The sequence below is a fragment of the Argiope bruennichi genome, chromosome 10 (genome assembly GCF_947563725.1).
Source record: "Argiope bruennichi chromosome 10, qqArgBrue1.1, whole genome shotgun sequence".
In the NCBI taxonomy this organism is placed as follows: domain Eukaryota; kingdom Metazoa; phylum Arthropoda; class Arachnida; order Araneae; family Araneidae; genus Argiope; species Argiope bruennichi.
In genome coordinates, this window is record NC_079160.1 from 7,952,810 (window position 1) to 7,971,780 (window position 18,971).

The window sequence follows — 18,971 nt, forward strand, 5'->3', positions numbered from 1 at the left end:
CGTAGTAACTATCTGTTGTAGTAACGGATAAGAACATCATAATTCACTATTTTCGCTATTGTGGAAATTTTTTAACCAGTTTTAACTACTGGATGGCATATTACTGCTTCAGATTACTTGTATTTAAATTCTGAAAAACCAGAAATATTACTCAGGTAATTCTACAGTTTAGAATCTCTAGCTTACCGGGAAGTAAATTAGGGATCGAAAAATTACCCCCCCCCCTTTATAAATATTAAATAATTTTATTGAAAATGGCGTAATAAATATTTGATAATGTCTATAAAAGTCATATTAATTTCACTCTGTATATATTTTTAAATTCTTAGGTGGGCCAATGAAGCCAAAAGTCTTCGAACCAAATTTGAAAACCTTCCTGGTGATGTTCTTTTGGCATCAGGTGTCATAGCCTATCTTGGACCATATACTTCTTATTACCGCAGTTTGTGCACTGCAGATTGGGTTGAGTTTTGCATGGTAAGCCTTAAGAACTCTAAAATTTGATTCAAAATAAAAATTAAATTTTTAAACATTTCTTTGTTTTCTTTCAGCATCACAGAATTCCTTGCACCCAGAATTTTTCACTCGGTGAGACCTTAGGGAATCCTGTGAAAATTCAGTTCTGGAACTTGAACGGTTTGCCAAGAGACGCTTTTTCGACGGACAATGGAGTCATCGTCGAATATGGAAAACGATGGTATTCTCTTCCTTTCTTTATTATTGTACACTATCGCTATCGTAAAGCAGGCATCTAGACGTAATATAAATGCCTCGATGAGCCTATGGGAAATACAACGTAGGGCTATATACCAATCGCTTAGTAGGATTAGAATGCTTGGAATAAGGTTTACCATTTCTTTTTCCTTGCGATTCTATGCAATTTTTTTATTCATATGCTTCCTGCCTCACACTCATATGGACAATTTTTCTTGAACCATTCCATGCACTAATCATCTATAAAAAGTAATCAAAATTTTTATTCGAAAGAAATTCTAAAATTCTTTTCGGACATTTTTTTTATAAAATAAATTTTCATAATCTTCATTTTCAATATATAACTTTTATTTTATAAAAATTTGTTTCAATAGCAAAATTTTTCTTTATGATTGAGTCGTTAGAATTATTATTAACTTGTATATATAAAAAAGCAAATGCCTCGATTGACTGACTGACTCATCACAAAATCTCCGAAATCCTATAGACTAGAAGCAAAATGTGGCAAAGGGTTGTTTCTTGGGTGCGTAGAAAACTTAATTTAAAATAATCTAAATTTTAAAGCCTTTCCACAATAATTTGGTGTATATTAATGCATAAAAACTGTTTTTGTGTAATTTTAAAATGTAATAAAACCGATTTTTTAGCAATATCAATTTCATTTCCATAAGGCAAATTCTTTCATTTTAATTAATTTTTGAATTGTTCTAAAAAGCAAAATTAAAACAATGTTTTCTAATGTTGTAATAAAATTCAAAACAATTTTATAATTTCGATAAATCTTTTACGTATTTGCTTTTCCTCTATTAGATTGTGTATTGTTTCCTGTGTACGCTTTCTAGCCCAATATACTCGTATCCAAAGGTTAAGCATAATTTGTGAGATACGAAAAAAGCGTGAGTAAATATTTGCGAAATCGAAATAACTTACACAGAATCATCTGTTGAAAGTGAAACATTTTTGACCTAATCTGTCTCTAGTTGTTCGAATCCGGGCGATCATAAACTGAAATGTATCGAATTTTAAAGGTGCGTCAGCGTGTGATCTGTCAAAACTGTATCAAACGTTTCAAAGCGCGTAAAACTTAACTGACGACCCATAGCAGGTCTATCCTGAGTCCGACAGTTTGCCAAGACCGAGATATGGCACTGTGGATGGCTGTGCCAGATAACTGGGCTTATCTCTACAGAAGTACGAATTTCCGGACTATGGTCTCTATGCCAGACAACCGGAAGGCCTGGAAGATCAACTTCTGGGAATTGTCGTCGTAAAAGAAAGGTACCCGCTCTTCATTCTGTTCCATTTCTGGAGGAAAGTGTGGAATCCTTTAATTTACTAAAAAAGGATGGATTCTTATTTAAACTCCAGTTTGAAATATTAGCTCCTGTTGTTTGAGATAGTGGTGCAATGTGATGTTCGGTGCTTTGATTCGAAGACTGGTTTTCATCATCTAACAGTTTGGCAAAAAAGTGACGCTCGTTCTCACCATGGAAGCTTCACGAGAAACATCATTTTCCGTCAGCCGGAAGCATAAGGGAAATAGGCATCATGCTGGATGGTCGTACGTACCTCCACAGCTGTGACTGCTAACACCTACAGAGAAGTTCTTGGACTTGTGCTCGCCTATTTCGATGTGTTGTCAGCTGGAATTTCACTTTATATTTATGGATAATAACGCATGAAACGGTGGTGATTGTTACGGTGTGAAATATTCAGTACATGTGGTGGCCAGCTCACTCATTTGATACGAATTTCATTGAGAATGTGTAGGATATGTTAAGAGAAGCGATTTGCAACTCTTCCACACCCACCAGGCTCCGTTCCGGAACTGAAAGAGGCTCTTTCGATATCGCAACCACATACTACCCATACCGCAACCACAATGTCATAACATGTATGAGAAATCTTTGTGCAACGAGCGTGGATATTATATGAGACTACGCACCTCGTTAAACTTTTAAACGTCTTATGTATTTTTCAGTAGTTTTTCATTATATATCCGTAATTCCGTAGTTTTACCCAATTTCCGTCTCAACTACGTAAATTTCGTAAGTGTTGGATAGTATGCTTATGTTCTTATTTTATAATTTATTATTTTCTTATATTATGTGAACCGACCTTCCGGCTAATATTTTAGCTGATTAACACTCATTCTGATGAGGTGTTCTGCATTTCAGGCCTTTACTAATAGATCCTCAGGGACAGGCGAGCAAATGGGTGAAAAATATGGAAAAAGAGAACCTCTCTATTGTGAAACTTACTGACCCCGATATCCTAAGAACGTTGGAGAACAGCGTTCAGTTCGGATGGCCAGTGCTGTTGGAGGACGTGGGCGAAGAACTCGATCCCTCTCTGGAGCCTCTTCTTCAACGCAAGACGTTTAAACACGGTGAGAAAGTGAGACGTTGATCAATTTTACTTTGTCAAATGGAAGGCTGTTGGCGTGTTATTATTTTTTTACGCAAAATGATTGGTGCGAATTTTTTTTTAAATAAGGCCAATTATTTTTAATTAAAAGGTTTATATTCAATCAGTTAAAATTACTTTTTAACTGATTGAAGAGTTATTTTTCTCACTAGGCTGTTGGTTATTTCATTCTTAGATGATATTTTAACATCATATTAATATAAAGTAGATTAAAGTTAATTTGATTGAACATGCAATATTTGAATTTATATTTTCTATATTATTTTATTGTTGTTTGTTTCATTTCCCCCAATCTGCCAGGTGGTGTCGACATGGTCCAGTTGGGCGACTCCAGCATAGAATTCAATAAAGACTTCCGGCTGTACATCACTACCAAACTGAGAAACCCTCACTACCTGCCAGAGATTTCGACCAAAGTCTCTCTCATCAATTTCATGATAACACCGGAAGGCCTGGAAGATCAACTTCTGGGAATTGTCGTCGCAAAAGAAAGGTACCCGCTTTTCATTCTGTTCCTTTTCTGGAGGAAAGTGTGGAATCCTTTAATTTACTAAAAATAGATGGAGTAATAGTCAAAATCAGACAAAAGTTTTGAATACTTTTGTTAAAAAAATTGTCGAATCAATTCATACACTTGCGAGAGATATGACCCTGATAGCAGAAATTCTGAATAAAAAGAAAAATTAAGTTCCATCTAGCGTAGTTAAATAAAATACCGTTTTTAACTAAGCTTTATATATTACCAATAAGTAGTTCGAACTGTTAGATCCAAAAAGTATATCAATATTCGATCTGTGATAGTTTTAAAAATTTTAATCCAGATGCTAAAATTTTTGTCAATAGAAATATCAATTATTATAAAAATATAAATCTTCAGAAAGTATCCAAAAGAATTATAAAATTAGATAAGATGTAAAAACCCAATTTCTTTTAAAAATTTAAAAATGTTCTTGTGAGGATGTTCTCCTACCAAGTCACGGATGTTCAAGTACAATGTTCTGAAATGATGCAGCCGGTGGCTATTAAAAACAGGGCAATCGGTTAAAATATGAAAGATGGTAATATCGACTTGACATGATGTGCAAGTTGGACACCGTTCACCTAAAAAAAGGTGTTTATGGGTGTGCCCAATGCGAAGTCGTGTCATTTTGACATCAAGTTCTCTCACTGGGACAATTGGCCATAATGTAATGCGTGATTTAATGGAATGCAACTTATTAGATATTTGGAGGTCCCACGATTCTTGCCATAATGAATGAATATGATGAGAAAGATACTTCTTCGCATCAAGATAGGGAAGATCTTATGAAAACACGTGTGTGTTTGGTCTCTTTGACTTTTTAATTTATTTAAATTGTTCCTGAAAACTACATTTCTTAATTTAGAAGTCACATTGTTTACATGTCAGCTGCACTGGTTGCATTACAGTATTGTGAAGTCGAAGTTACGACGATAATTCAAAATCATTAGGAATTGTCCTTATAGTTAGTAAAAATATGAAATCATGCAACCGACAATTTTTATTTGATCTCAAAAGAAACTCCAATATAATAACATTGGATTTCATCTTTTATGTCCTCACTCGTTTGCAAATTCCCTCTATTAGCTCTGAGGTTAGTCGCTAATGAAAATTTCGGTTGCAATCTTTCGCCAGACCCGATCTGGAGGAGGCCCGACAGCAGCTGATCGTGCAGACGGCGGCCAACAGGAAGTCCCTCCAGGAGCTTGAAGACAAGATCTTGTTCACGCTCGCTCAGTCAGAAGGCAGCAACATCCTTGAAAACGAAGAGGCCACCGAAGTCCTCGACTCATCGAAATTTCTCGTGGATGACATAAAGGCCAAGCAGAAGGTAATCAGAAAATGGAGTCTTTGATGCATTTTAAAATGAAAAAGGAAATCAATTAATTAGTGTAGAAAAGACGTGATTTGCAATATTCTTCTCAAAGTGTAACAATTTTTTCCCAAATTAAGGAAAAAAAATGATTTTTCTAAAAATTATCGCTGTATATTGAAAATACTATAAAAACCCAAGCCATTATAGATAATTTGCCTCATTGTATGGACTACTGCCATAATTTCGTTTGTACGTCTTTTGTAACATCGACTGTAAGCAAAACGGCACTCCAGTTTTTGAGCGGATTATTGAATAGACAAATGCCCAAGGACTCTGATGCTTTAGTGTGGCGATTTACAAAAGCGTTGAAAATTGAAAGAGAATGACGTTTAAGTAACAAAATATTATTCTTAAGATTTATCATTATTGTTTTTTCAAATAACGTCTGCAATTCCATATGGCAATATTTTGTATTACAGCTGTTGATTGAGCTTATAAGTCCACGGGCCTTACAAACTTTGTATTCAACTATTTCATGTATGACGTAAAAGAAAAAATACCTCGAAGCTCGAATGTCATTGATAGAATAAAAGCCGTCGTCCCCAAAAATTGCAACATCAAGCTAATATTCCACCGTTAGGAAGATTTACTTTGCTGATTAAGTCTAAAATCTTGCTGTATGTGACAAATTTAGCTCCAACATTTCTAAGGTACACAGAACTATTACAAATACTGCAATTTTTATAATAATTACTTACATGCTTGTACTGATTGTGAAATACAGTGAATTGAAAGTCAGTGACTGTTTTGTATTCAATATTGTGAATCTGATGCGATACATTATTGATCAGTATATGTGATGAGACTGTCATTTCTCTTTAGATAGCTGACGAAACCACCGCCAACATCAATAAGTCCCGAGAATCCTACAAATGCGTCGCCCAACGTTCTTCGGTGCTGTTTTTCTCAATAACCGATCTTCCGAACGTGGATCCAATGTACCAGTACTCTCTGAATTGGTTCATCAACCTCTTCCTCAGGGCTATTCAGCACAGGCAAGTGGCCAATGCCTGCTTCTTAGAAAACATGACAGCACTTTCTGGAGATTACGCAATATCTCCTGAATGCAGAATCTTTGAAAATCAATACGTTTCCTCTTTCGGTATTTCATATACGAGAACATAAAATGTAGCATATATATAATTTAAAAGTGCATAATTATAATCTCTCAGCCGTTCTAAGAGGAAATACTCACTAAAATATTCATAACAGCAAACACTGCAAATCTTAGTTGTTTTCATTTAAACTTTTATAATTTTATGCTTGTTCTGAAGCTTGTTATCTATATGTTATGTACATAAATTTTCAATAATAATAGAAATTGCAGTGAATATATATGTTAAAGATTTTATGATATATAATACATTAATAATTGCCTAACCCTTTTTTAATACAATCTAAATATTCGAATAAAATTATGTCCAGGCTGTTGTTTTGTACGTCTGTCTGCACCTGCAAAGAAATACCAAATTGATCTATAAATAAATTTGAAAAAAGGAAAAAAATCTTTAAAATTAAAATTTGAAATTTAAATGTTGCTTGCTTTTAATTTCATAAAGTTTTTGCACCATTCGTGTAAATCAATTAGAAGAGCAAAATTAAAATTCTAGAAAAATTTTTTTAAAAAAATCTTAAAGCCTTACTATATTCCAAAATTACTGAGCCCTTAAACAGTGGTCAGATCTTCTCTTCGTGAATCTACCCGCATCAGTCTGAGATAGATTTTGGAATGGACGTTTATCCCCGTCTTTCGAACAGCTCGTGATGAATATCGAATCCGTAGTTCCAGGTTCAAACTTAGAAATAAAAATACTGCCGTATAAATTTAAAATCCGGGCTCCACAGAGAATGCGCACATATCAACAACAGAACAACGGAGGAAACATAAGAGCATGCAACATGTACGTTAAATCCGACCAAAACATTTCATAATATCAAAATATAATTTAGAATTACATTACACCACTTATAAAATATGTGTGTGTATGTGTTCTTTTATTTTTTTTTTTTTTCTTTATCTCCATCTGTACACTATATACTTTAACAACACAGTTTTCTCATTAAAGATATGCTCTTTTTGTTTTCAGCGAAAAATCTGAAGATTTATCTCAAAGACTTCAAAATTTGAATGAATATTTCATATATAGCTTGTATTGCAACATTTGCCGGTCGCTGTTTGAGAAGGACAAGCTGCTCTTTTCTTTCATTCTTTGCTGCAATTTGCTCATGTGAGTAAAGCGATACCTCTTTCGAGTTTTGATAGCGCAAACTTGTTTTTTCATCTTTAGCATCATTATATTTTTAAACTCGAGAAAAAATTAAATGTCATTGGGGAATATTTCAAAATAAATTCCCCAATTGCACATAATTATTAAATAAAAAAAATGCATGAAATAAGAGAGAAACTCAAAACTTGTATAGCATAACTTAAAAGTGCTCTTAGTTCACAAAGATAGCATCTAATCGGTAGTAAATATCAAGCCATGCAAAAAAAATATATAATTAGATATTAGAAAGCAGTTACACTTTTCGGGCAAGTATGGCTTTGCTCCCTAATGGAGAAACATTTGTGCATAATTAGCAAAACAGGAGTACGACTTTTAAAATAATACGGTATATTTTGTTATAATTTGATGCTTTGAATTATGACAGAAGTAATGGGAGCTTCGAGTAATGCTTAAGAGATTTAATTTAAACTAAGCGCAACTATGGTTACCAGTAAACAGAAAGCTGCTAAAGACAATTAATGTTAAGCATATTTTAATTATTATTGCTGAACTTAAATTCTTTTCATTTTTCTGTTTGTTTCATGAGCCCAGGTTTGAGAAGAAGCTGGAGAAGAGCGAGTTTAAGTTCTTCTTGACTGGCGGCGTGGGACTCGAGAATCCTTTCCCGAACCCTGCTCCCACCTGGCTGCCGGACAAAAGCTGGGATGAAGTGTGCAGGCTCGCTGATTTCCCCGCTCTCTCGTCCCTCAGGTGATATCTCTCGCCCCTCAGGTCTTCGTAAAGCTGCAATTCTGACATAGAGACTGATGAATACATGTAACGCATGGCATCTCTGAAGTGGAATGTAATTGTATATGTCGTATTGTCAAGTATCGACTCGAGGAGGAAAAAAATTATCGTTTACACTGTAGGAGAATGGCCTTCTTCCACTTGTGATGTTTCTTCATCACGGTACAAGGGCCATGGCGTTTCTTCTGCAGTTTTCTGGAAAAGTAACCTTTTTTAGACACAGTTAAACTACCTAGTATTCAGCCGAAAATTTTCATAAAATTCCGTATTATCTTATAAGAGATGCCAATTTTGGAATGTTGATGACTGATGAGGAAAACAGGACTTTTAACGTATTGTTATATTAGAATATATTTTCTTTAAACTACTTGTAATATTAAATGCAACAAAATGTTCACACATTATTTTTAGTACCAGAAAAGCAGTAGTTTCTTACAGAACACAAAATGGTGATCTGTAAAAATGAAGTTTGCAGCGTTACTCGAAACTATGTGTCAGCCAATGCGTAGGAATTGCATCTTTATACGTACAGAAAAGTTCCTTGAAATTTTTAAGTTTAACTATAAGCTTTGTATCTTCTCAGGGAAGAGTTTACTTCAAGCCCCGAAAGTTGGAAGCCTATGTATGAATCGAAAGAGCCCCAGAATCTGTCACTTCCAGGCAAGTGGACTGAATCGACGACGCCTTTTCAGGAGCTTCTAATCCTGCGCTGCTTGAGAGCGGATAAGGTAAGATTGCCGTGCGATGCATAAATATATACATTAAGCTAAAAGCTCACCTAAAGTGCTGTGTATTTCATATACTAAGAATTTCATAAATTCCAGATTAATAACTAGCTAACAAATAAAAATATAAAGCTATTATTTGCCCAGAAAGGATGGAAAAAAAATTTCACTCGAAATCATAACATATTGGTGGCATATTTATGACTTATACAACTAGATAGTTTTGAGGCCATTGGAGTCATTTAGTAAGATCGGCGTATTCTCCACGATCCAAAATCTGAATTGTCAAAGGGTAAAAAAAATCACACTTTTCTCAGCCTTAAATGCCATTTATAATGATGGGACATGTTGGAATGGAGATGAAAGGACAGAAGTTTTTCTTAATGCGTCAAAAAAGTGTGTTTATTCATCAGGAAACCTCTTGAATGAAGTACGATACAGTGAATATTTGTCAGTCTGTTGCTACCTCTGTAAAATTTATTATTCTATTACTCCATTAACTGCAGAAACATCTAGCAAAATAAAATAAACACAGTATTACAACTAAATTCTAGTTTTATTTCCATTTTTTCTAAACTAATTGCATTCGATTGCAAATTATTCATTTTAAAACCTCCAGTTCGAGTTATTATGTTAATGATATTTCTCTATTTCACATGCGAGCAAGTAAAAACACAGTACATTTTAATTAATCTTTTTGTTGAGAGAGGCTTATTCCTTTTTTTTTTTTTTTGAGCTGCTATGGCCTTATTGACCTATTCATCTGAAGGGCTTAGAAGGAACCGGCGGATGATCCTTCTGGTCCTAGTGTAAGTTCTCAGCTTCAGGATTCAGAATTCTCTGTTATTGAAGAAAATTGCAGTAGCGGGTGAAACTCGTGTTCCATCTAGTCAGAGAGGGGTATGAGGAAGAATTTCTTAAGATTACATTTCGCCTATATAAGATCAGAAGTAAATGGAAGATATGAGAGGAGTGATTCAAAATATAAATGATATACTAATTTGCCTTCACGATGGATCATTTTGTTCGTTTCAAAATAATAATGACTGTTTCTAAAGGGTCGTAATTTCATATGTAGACAGAGACAGGTGCATTAACTCTAAACTGTTTCAGTTTTCGTCTCAGAATTATTAATTTCATGCTAATAGCTAAAAATTTGCATTACTCACATTTACTGGGTAATAATTATATTTTCTTTTTCAAAAAGAGGCTGATGCTCCAAATCGACATTTTTAAAGGGCCGTGTGGAAACAAAGCATTTATACCTCATTTGGGAATAAAAGTGAGGAAGGGTCTTCATTTAGACTTGTTAAACCACAAATGGCGAAAAACAAATTAGGATCCCTTATCATGGATTATGCTATTGCTCGAATACAGTATTTTTTCTTGCAGATAGTGGTCTTGGTCACGAAGTTCGTGGCCGACCAACTCGGGGTAGAGTTTGTGCGCCCTCCGCCCTTCGACCTACCTCAGAGCTATGGAGACTCCAGTGCCACGGTGCCATTACTCTTTGTGCTATCACCTGGGGCTGATCCCATGGCCGCACTGCTCAAGTTTGCCGAGGACCAGGGATTTGGAGGGGATAAATTTGGTGCCATATCCTTAGGACAAGGACAGGTGATTATTCTAATATATTTTATGAATGCTGCTGCATTTCCTCTTATGTTGCGTAAACATATAGGGAATTTTTTCCCCGGATTTGATTGGCAGCCGTGGCAAAAATCGCAGTACGTGAATTTGCGGTTCATTTGCTTCATTTTGAACCACAATTTAATAAAAATTTCTAAAATTGTATAAATAATTTGATTGGATAAGTGGTCACTTTACACATAAGACAAAGTGGATCCCAAGATATGTATACGAAAAAGAAAGGCGAAGAAACTTCTCAAGAAACTTTCTTTTCTGTTTTTCTGAGTCAAATAAACAAATAGCAATTAATGTAATTTTATGGCAATAAAACCGAAATAATTTTTAACAAATTATTTCTATATACTCAGTCAGATTTTGATTTATTTCAATAACTTTATCAAGATAGAATAAGGTCCCTTTTGGATGGGTCTTTAAACTAGAAGTGATTTGTAACTGGCCTTTTTTTTTTTTTTTTTTTTTTTGTCGCTATAAGTTACTATCACACAATTAATGCACCAATTATCATAAGTAAACTTGCTTGTTTTTAAGAGAAAAAAACACATAAGTGAGACAGTAAAATTCATGTAACTTGACAACCAGGATCCCATTTTATATATATATATATATATAATATGGGAGAAGGTGCTTCAAGGACAGTGCCATTCGAAACACTGCTTATGATTGTGTAGCACCAATCAAGAACTCGGTTTCCTGTACTGCAATTCTTCAGCAATGATGGCATGGACAAAACCTACCTCGCTGATGTCCTTTATTGTCCGCCATCTGTTTGCACGGATTATATTGCCAACTTCGTTTACCAAAGTTTTTCCGTGATGACGAGGTGACTTTGACCTAATGGCGGATTGTAATTCAGTGATTCCCGTCTCTCGGTGAAACATTTCTGCCAGTCCGGCACTCGAGTCAGTGACAATTAGTGTTCTTCCTTTGTCGATGCTCTTCTCGAACACCTCCTGTCATTAAAAAGTCATATAACATCATATTACTCTCCTTTAGTCGCAAATATGAAACTGGCGCGGATAAAATGACTACCGATACTATTCGTCAATGACTAGCGTCTATCATGTTGTTCATCGGAATTACTTAGACGAAGTTCCTTGCTTACTAAGCTATCTAAGCTAGACTTAGGCTATACCTAGTATCGTCGCACTCACTAAAAATACTCCAAATTATAATTCCGTTTACATTTTTATTTGATCTTGTATTAATAAATGTACAATTATTTGATATTTTATTCTTCTGACTTCAATTGATTTCCATATAATCTTTACTTCTTCATTTTGCTATCAAAAGAAACTGTTTTTTTAAATTTTGCTCATATCCATAAATTATTACTACTTCCATGAAAATAGTAATATTTTATCCATAAAATAGTCCATAACTATGATGGCTACAAAATGAAACTATTCATTTTGATTCAATTGCACAAACTTAAAACAGCATTCTAAATATATTGGTGAATTGACATTTTTATAGGGCCCCATCGCTGAAGCCATGATAAAGAAAGCCCAAAAGAATGGCTCCTGGGTGGCTTTGCAAAACTGTCACTTAGCTGTGTCATGGATGCCGCAACTGGAAAGAATATGCTCTGAACTGGCCGACAGCACAACACATCCGGACTTTCGTCTTTGGCTCACAAGTTATCCGTCGCCAAAGGTTTGGATCGCCAAAAATGACTCTTTCAATGAAACTTCTGTTTAACGTATCGAATGCGTTCCTTTCTCTTAAAAATGTCAAATCAATTTCACTTTCAGCACTGAGGGTTTCATAAACTCTAAATTCACAAAACAGGATTAAAAAATAATAAATATAAAAAGTGTCATTTGCTCAGTAAAGAAATGAAGGTAGCATATTTTCCAATTTAAACCATTAAATGATTCTGAAGTTGCAAGAGATAATTTAAAAAACAATTTGAATCTGATTTGATTGACCATCTCACTGGTGATGTGAACCATCCTCTACACATGCTGTCTCTGTTAATGCAAATGTAAACCTTAGCAGTCATGGTACTCGTTTTCTGGTTTGCATGTTAAAAGCGTTTAATGCGCAAGCAAATCAAGATTTATCTGCACCCATAAAATACGCTACCCTACCTTAAAAACGAATTTTTCTTCGCCAGTTCACTTGTTCTTTGCTGGATGGTTTTCATGCCATTAGATATGCCGCAAAATTGAAAACCTGCGTTTAATTATTGAGTGAACTGAAAGTCTCTACGCTAAGTCTGCAGACCAAAACTTTGTCTAAGGGAGAAAAGTACTGCTGAGTGATGTTCGTATTACATCGCTACTGCCATAAAAAAGAGACTGAAGCGCGTGCGTATAAAGCCGAATAGAGTCACGATTTATTCAACAAATCAGTGTATATAAATAAAGACACAAAATATATTTGATTGTTCCAAGAACCAGAAGTGAAGCTTGAATGAAAACAAGGCATATCGAAAAAGCAGTTTAACCTCGAAGATAGAAAATATTAGCTGTTAAAGCAGCGGGAGTGATTTCCCCAAAGCTTTCTCGCATACTCTCTAATAAAAGTCCCAGTAAACACCTTGCATGGCATTGGCGTTCAACAGTTAGGAAATATCAGCCTTTGGCGCGGATTTGGCTGTTTTACTGAATGTATCGGGGCATCCTTGGCGAATCTTTTTGACAGTTAATCCCTGACATGAAGTTAATGGTATCCGAAAATTGAGTTTGAGCTTTAGATACGTTTTTACAAACGATTGAAACAAAAATTTGACACAAAACTACACTTGTAGATACAAAATCCCATATATTTAATCATTAGATTTTTGAATTATCGCGTTCACATATTTCTGAGGATACAGATCCACAGACAGTCAACTCTTTTTTTTTGGGGGGGGGGGGGATTTGGTTCAAAATTTGATTCGTGTTTGCATTATAGATGTTAAATCTGTGTACCGAATTTTTTTTATCTAGCTCTCTTTATTTAATAGTTATGTATTAAATTATATTCGAACAGCCGAACAGACTTCCTCTGAGCAGAATTTGCTAAAAATTTGATATACATCTACAAATTTGGTGTGAAGACCAGCTAAAGCTGCTACCTATATAAGAAAGTAAAAATGTGTCTTTATGTAAAAAATGTGCCTTATGCCTTCAGAGCGAACACTAGGAGGTTGAAGCAATACATAGAGTTGGCACTATACATGTACACTACATATAGTACATTAATATGACACTATACATGGGGTTGATGTGCACTGTAGTGCATTCCCAGATCAAACCCGATATTCTGTGTAATAATGTTATTTCTCAAATTTAAATCTATGAAAAAAATAATTCATAAAAAAAAGTAAGTGGTACGCATCCATTCGCCACTGCTGTATTTTTCAGTACCTTCTTGTGAGAAAGTCTTATTGATCATGAATGGCTTCTTTGTCTTTCAGTTCCCCGTGTCTGTGCTCCAAAATGGCGTAAAAATGACGAATGAACCGCCCACTGGCCTGAAGCAAAATTTGCTTCAATCATTTTTGAGTACGCCTATCAGTGACCAGGAATTCTTCAATGGTTGTGGGCAAAAAAACAAGGTAAGTATTCGTATGGTAACGGCATTTAAAAAGTAAATAGAGAGTATTTATACATTGCTATAACGCTTTTCATATAGAATTTTAGAAAGGCAATAAATGGAATAAAAAATTTTAGAAAATAGCTTATTATCTGAAAGGAGAAATATCATCTGCTACTTTTAAATGTATTCTTTCAAAGTTTAACGTAAATGTAAACAGCTGTGTATTGAATTGAGGAATATGTTTCTGCACTTTCCAAAAAAAAAAATTCTTTGATTCAAAAACGTTAAGAAATCAGAGTATTGAAATTTCTGAATGCAAAATAAATCATTTTATTAATAGGAAAGGGAAAAACCGTAAATCATCACTTCTGCGAGGAGAAAAAACTCCAAACGATTACCCGAAAAAAATACATTGGATTAGTAATAACACAGACTATATGCAGTGATTTTTAAAAAAATTTAATTGGATATTTTATTAAACATAATTTTTATGACTGAACCTATTAAATAAACAGAGTTAGTGCTCTGCCGAAATGGATAGTGAGAAATTATGTGCAGTGCTTCGTTTAGCCCGTTAATGGAGGAACAAATATTTCGTAAATTTTGATTGAATATAAATTAATTGACTTCGTAATAAAGATTTTACTTATTTATTTTGTCTGTGTATCAGGATATAAAATATAGCTTAAATTTTTAATAACTGCAATTTTAGTATATAAATCAATTAAATGTCCAAACTATATGGTGGAAGAAGTTGTAAAAAAATCTTAGAGCAAGTTGTAACGCGTTTCCCTCGTATCGTGTAATTAGACTTTTTGCTTTATTTGATACTATGCCAATTACATTATTCTTAATAAAGTAATTTATGAGCAGTTGTAGATCGAAAGGAAGAAAAATAAGGTATAATTTACAATGAGATGACAGAGTGAAAAGGAAACACACGTATATGTACATATAAAGTTCACCATCCAATCGTTAAAACTCATCAAGCTTGCAATTAAGCTGCCATTACTGAGAAAATAATCCTTTGAATTTCAAGATTGCATTTTAAAAATTTTGTTTTATAAGACTTTAAGCAATTTGGAGAGAAAAATACCAAAATTTGATTTAATTTTTAAATTTATTTGAATTCTTATTAAAAATTTTTTAAGTAGTTCTAAGGTATTCATTTTTACTTTCCAGTGTGTATCTAGATCTAACTCAGAGAAACATTTAACGCCTCCTTTTCTATAATGATTAATCAGGCCAGGTATTAAAATATTGTTGCCCCCATAGAAGGCTATCGTTCCCATTGAGCAATAGTACTGCCCTTATTGAGAACCTACCGGGTGTTTCAAATATGACCGGTATATTTCAAAAATCAATAAAAAACTAAACGAACAGCGATAAAAATACACCGTTTGTTGCAATATGCTTGGGAGAACAGTAAATTTTCAGGCAGACAAACTTGCGAAATTAGTTACAATTTTCAACAACAGATGGCGCTGCACTCTGGGAAAAATCTAAACTACGATATTTTTCAAATATTCAACATGGCGTAGTCTCAGAATGAAATGAGCAGAAACCCATGTAAACGTCTCAGGCGGGATGGCTTCACATGCAGAACAGACCTATTGCTTTAGTTGTTCAATTGTTTCTGGATTGTGGCGGTTCACCTGATCTTTCAAGTGTCCCCACAGAAAGAAGTCGCAGGGGTTCATGCCTAGTGATTTCAAAATTTTTCAAACAGATCCTTTATTGTATCACTTTTCGGCTCTGTGGTTACATTAAACTTTCGTTGAAAACTTCGTCTTTTTGCAACAACACTGTGTTCTACGCGGTGGAATTCCAACACCAGAAAAATCCTTTGTTCTAAGGAATAAACCATTTTTTCACAACAAACTTGCAATCTGTGAACAGCACACGCTTAAAGCAGAAAGACGACTTACAGAATGGCAAACTCAGACTGCGTTGTCTTCTATATCTTTCAAATCGCCTGCAGCGCCATCTGCTGTTGTAAATTGTAACTAATTTCGCAAGTTTGTCTGCCTGAAAATTTACTGTTGTCCCAAGCATATTGCAACAAACGGTATATTTCTATCGCTGCCCGTTTAGTTTTTATTGATTTTTGAAATATACCGGTCATTTTTGAAACACACGATATGATCTAACAGTATGTCCTACAGAGAGACAACACACACATATCCATCTTTATTACAGAGTGGCCGGCCTGTAGCCCCACCTCTGATTTGATCATCCCCCTTTTGGGACTTCCAACGACTGGTTTTCAGTCAATGTTTTTTACATGTGCAAATAGAGGGGCAGTTACTAACTAAATGTTTTCTGTCATTGAACATCCCATTCGTCGTCATGAGCACAGTACTCACACTGTATCAAAGAGATTAGCTTTCTCGTGAGCAACCTCTGAATTGTTCCCTCGAAGCCACTCTTCTATGGAAGTCGCAAAAAGATGCTCTCTGAATCGACCTTATCATGCATTTCTGTATAAAGCAAAACAAATACTCCTTGTGCTATCCTCCTTTTAGGTGTTCCAGAGACTGGTATTCAGCCTGTGCTTCTTTCATGCTCTAATTCAGGAGCGCAAGAAATTCGGTCCCATCGGCTGGAACATCCCGTATGGTTTCAACGAATCTGATCTGCGCATCTCCCTGCAGCAGCTGCAGATGTTCGTGAACGAGTACCGGGAGGTGCCCTTCGAGGCCATCACCTACATGACTGGCGAGTGCAACTACGGGGGTAGGGTCACCGACGACTGGGACAGGAGGTGTCTGCTAACGTTGTTGGCCGATTTCTGCAACCCCGATATCATTGAAGAGGATGAATACAGGTAAGCTCCCCACTGGGTTCTCTATTAGGAATTCGCTTTGAATATTTCCAGTACTGAATCAGCTGACTCACAGCAGTATAAAACGAGTTAGTGAGAGGAAAAATTTTAAAAGAGCATGTTTTGAGTCATATCTTATATTTTTAAATGAGCAATTCTTATATATATATTTATTTCGTGTATCTCGGAAACGGCTCAAAGGATTTGGATCAAATTTTATATTTATATAAGGTTTTGCTTTTCGTCTATATAAGTGCCTTTCTTGAAAAAAATTTACACACACACGCACACACACAATTTTTTTTATAACTAACTATTAGAGTCTTTTTCTATTTACTCTCATGCTGACAGTGTCATATAGCGCCATCTCGTAAAATTTTGATATTACCATAGGATGATAACCTATCAGCACCTCAAAATTTTGTGAGATGGCGCTATATGACATTATCCGAGTACGAATACATTCGGCTCAATTCAGCAATCGGCTCAATCCAATAGCAATATCCAATCCATTAGTTATATCCAACAACGCAATTGTTATGTTAACCAATTCGAATAATATGTTAAACTAAGTGCATTCAATTTTTTTTTTTTTAATTTTTAACGATACTGGTTTATATGTAGATAAGACTAAAAAATATTCATATGGAAACAGTATGCGATTCGTATCAAAATATATTCTCCAAAAAACACGATTTTACAAGAAAAAAAAACTGTTGAGGTGAGCTCGGTCTCCCTGGTACTTGTTGAATACATGAATTCTTACATAATATTACATGAATAATATACATGAATTCTTGGGCGGAAGAGGTTTCAGAATAACATGGAGCACCCATCTTAGGCGGAAAATATACAAGTGATATACATATACACTATAACAAGAATAAATAAATTATATGAGTGAGATATCCGCAAAAGATCATATTCTTCAATATCATTCGATGCAAATATTCATTAAGATAATCTAGAATATGGAATCACTGAGTTTAGAGGTCTGACAAATTTAAAAATGCACGTTTATTAAAAAATAAATTTTTGAATCATTTATTAATATATACATAGGATTGTTTGCAGATTCTTCACGGAATAAAAGTATTACGTCTAATAGATTTTCCTACTTCGGATGTACTGTATTAATAAGGATTTTTAAATTCCGGAATATAAAGCGTCCCACATGAAAGTAGAACTGGGGTTCTTGCAGCGTTATTCAACGGGATAGAGATTTCAGGTTTCTGTGATTGATTCAAATGAAAGTTCATTTAAATCAAATTTGATTTTATATCCATTAAGCTTTTGCGGGTGAATATCTTCAGGCAGAGTGAATCAGAGCTCGTGGACGAAACTTTGAGAACTACAAGAAACATTTTTACATGGTTGAAATTGATCCTGTCAAGTAAAAACACACGAAGTGAGACATGAACTGTATTCTTAAAGCAAATGTTAACAAGTATTTCTTTAATTTCTAATTTTTTTTAATAGCATCTAAAAATTGCATCCCTAAATAGTGTGAACGCGTGCATTTTCAGTATATTTCTCTAAAACGTGCAGCCTCAGCAAATATCTCATCTTCGAGGTGCTTCATCAAAACTCCATGCCAAACAAACCCATCCATGACTCTAATGGTTGCACATGAGATGGGCTCGGGATTGAGTAATTATTGAAAGCACAGTGCTATTTCTGACACTTGTATGTAAAGGAGTATTTACACGTACATTCTTCAATGACAAAACCACAAGGAGGAGGAAGTGAGCAGCTTCTATTGGTCAAAAAGACTGAAGCATCATGGACAATGTCGAAGGATAGAAGTCTGTCTTTGCTCCTTTGTCTGTAGGCCATAGCTGAGCATAATGGAACGGCCTTCACGTCTTGGGTGACCCTACCAGAAGATTATTCTTCCGATGTACTTCGCCCGTTCAGCCCAGGAACACCCCCTCGCCGGCTAAAAGAACACTTTGAAACGATCTGAAGGATTTGAGGGGGACGTACATTCTTATGCGGTGTTCCTGTAAGACCTGTCCGTCTGCAGACAGAGCACATCCCCCCCCCCTGACCCTCTCTTGCGGTTGCGGTGTCTTGATATCTGTCCAGTTTACCGACAATGTCGTACATCGAAGCATTCCGGAAAACCGCAAGAAGGGGGGGGGGTGTCCTGTCTGAAGATTCATGGTTCATTGGAACATTGCTTTAAAATGTC

At 35.1% G+C, this 18,971-nt stretch overlaps 1 protein-coding gene across 1 annotated transcript in view; it reads left to right on the forward strand.

Moving 5' to 3' along the window:
- The window catches only part of LOC129988983 (dynein axonemal heavy chain 7-like), a 197,138-nt gene that overhangs the window by 159,634 nt on the left and 18,533 nt on the right, over positions 1–18,971 (forward strand). The window contains exons 50-62 of the mRNA XM_056097281.1: positions 330–477; positions 552–697; positions 2,892–3,103; positions 3,442–3,634; positions 4,796–4,991; positions 5,859–6,031; positions 7,124–7,264; positions 7,856–8,014; positions 8,637–8,781; positions 10,171–10,395; positions 11,902–12,081; positions 13,832–13,972; positions 16,479–16,780. Coding sequence (XP_055953256.1) covers positions 330–477; positions 552–697; positions 2,892–3,103; positions 3,442–3,634; positions 4,796–4,991; positions 5,859–6,031; positions 7,124–7,264; positions 7,856–8,014; positions 8,637–8,781; positions 10,171–10,395; positions 11,902–12,081; positions 13,832–13,972; positions 16,479–16,780 — 2,361 coding nt within the window. The remainder of the gene's footprint in view (positions 1–329; positions 478–551; positions 698–2,891; positions 3,104–3,441; positions 3,635–4,795; positions 4,992–5,858; positions 6,032–7,123; positions 7,265–7,855; positions 8,015–8,636; positions 8,782–10,170; positions 10,396–11,901; positions 12,082–13,831; positions 13,973–16,478; positions 16,781–18,971) is intronic.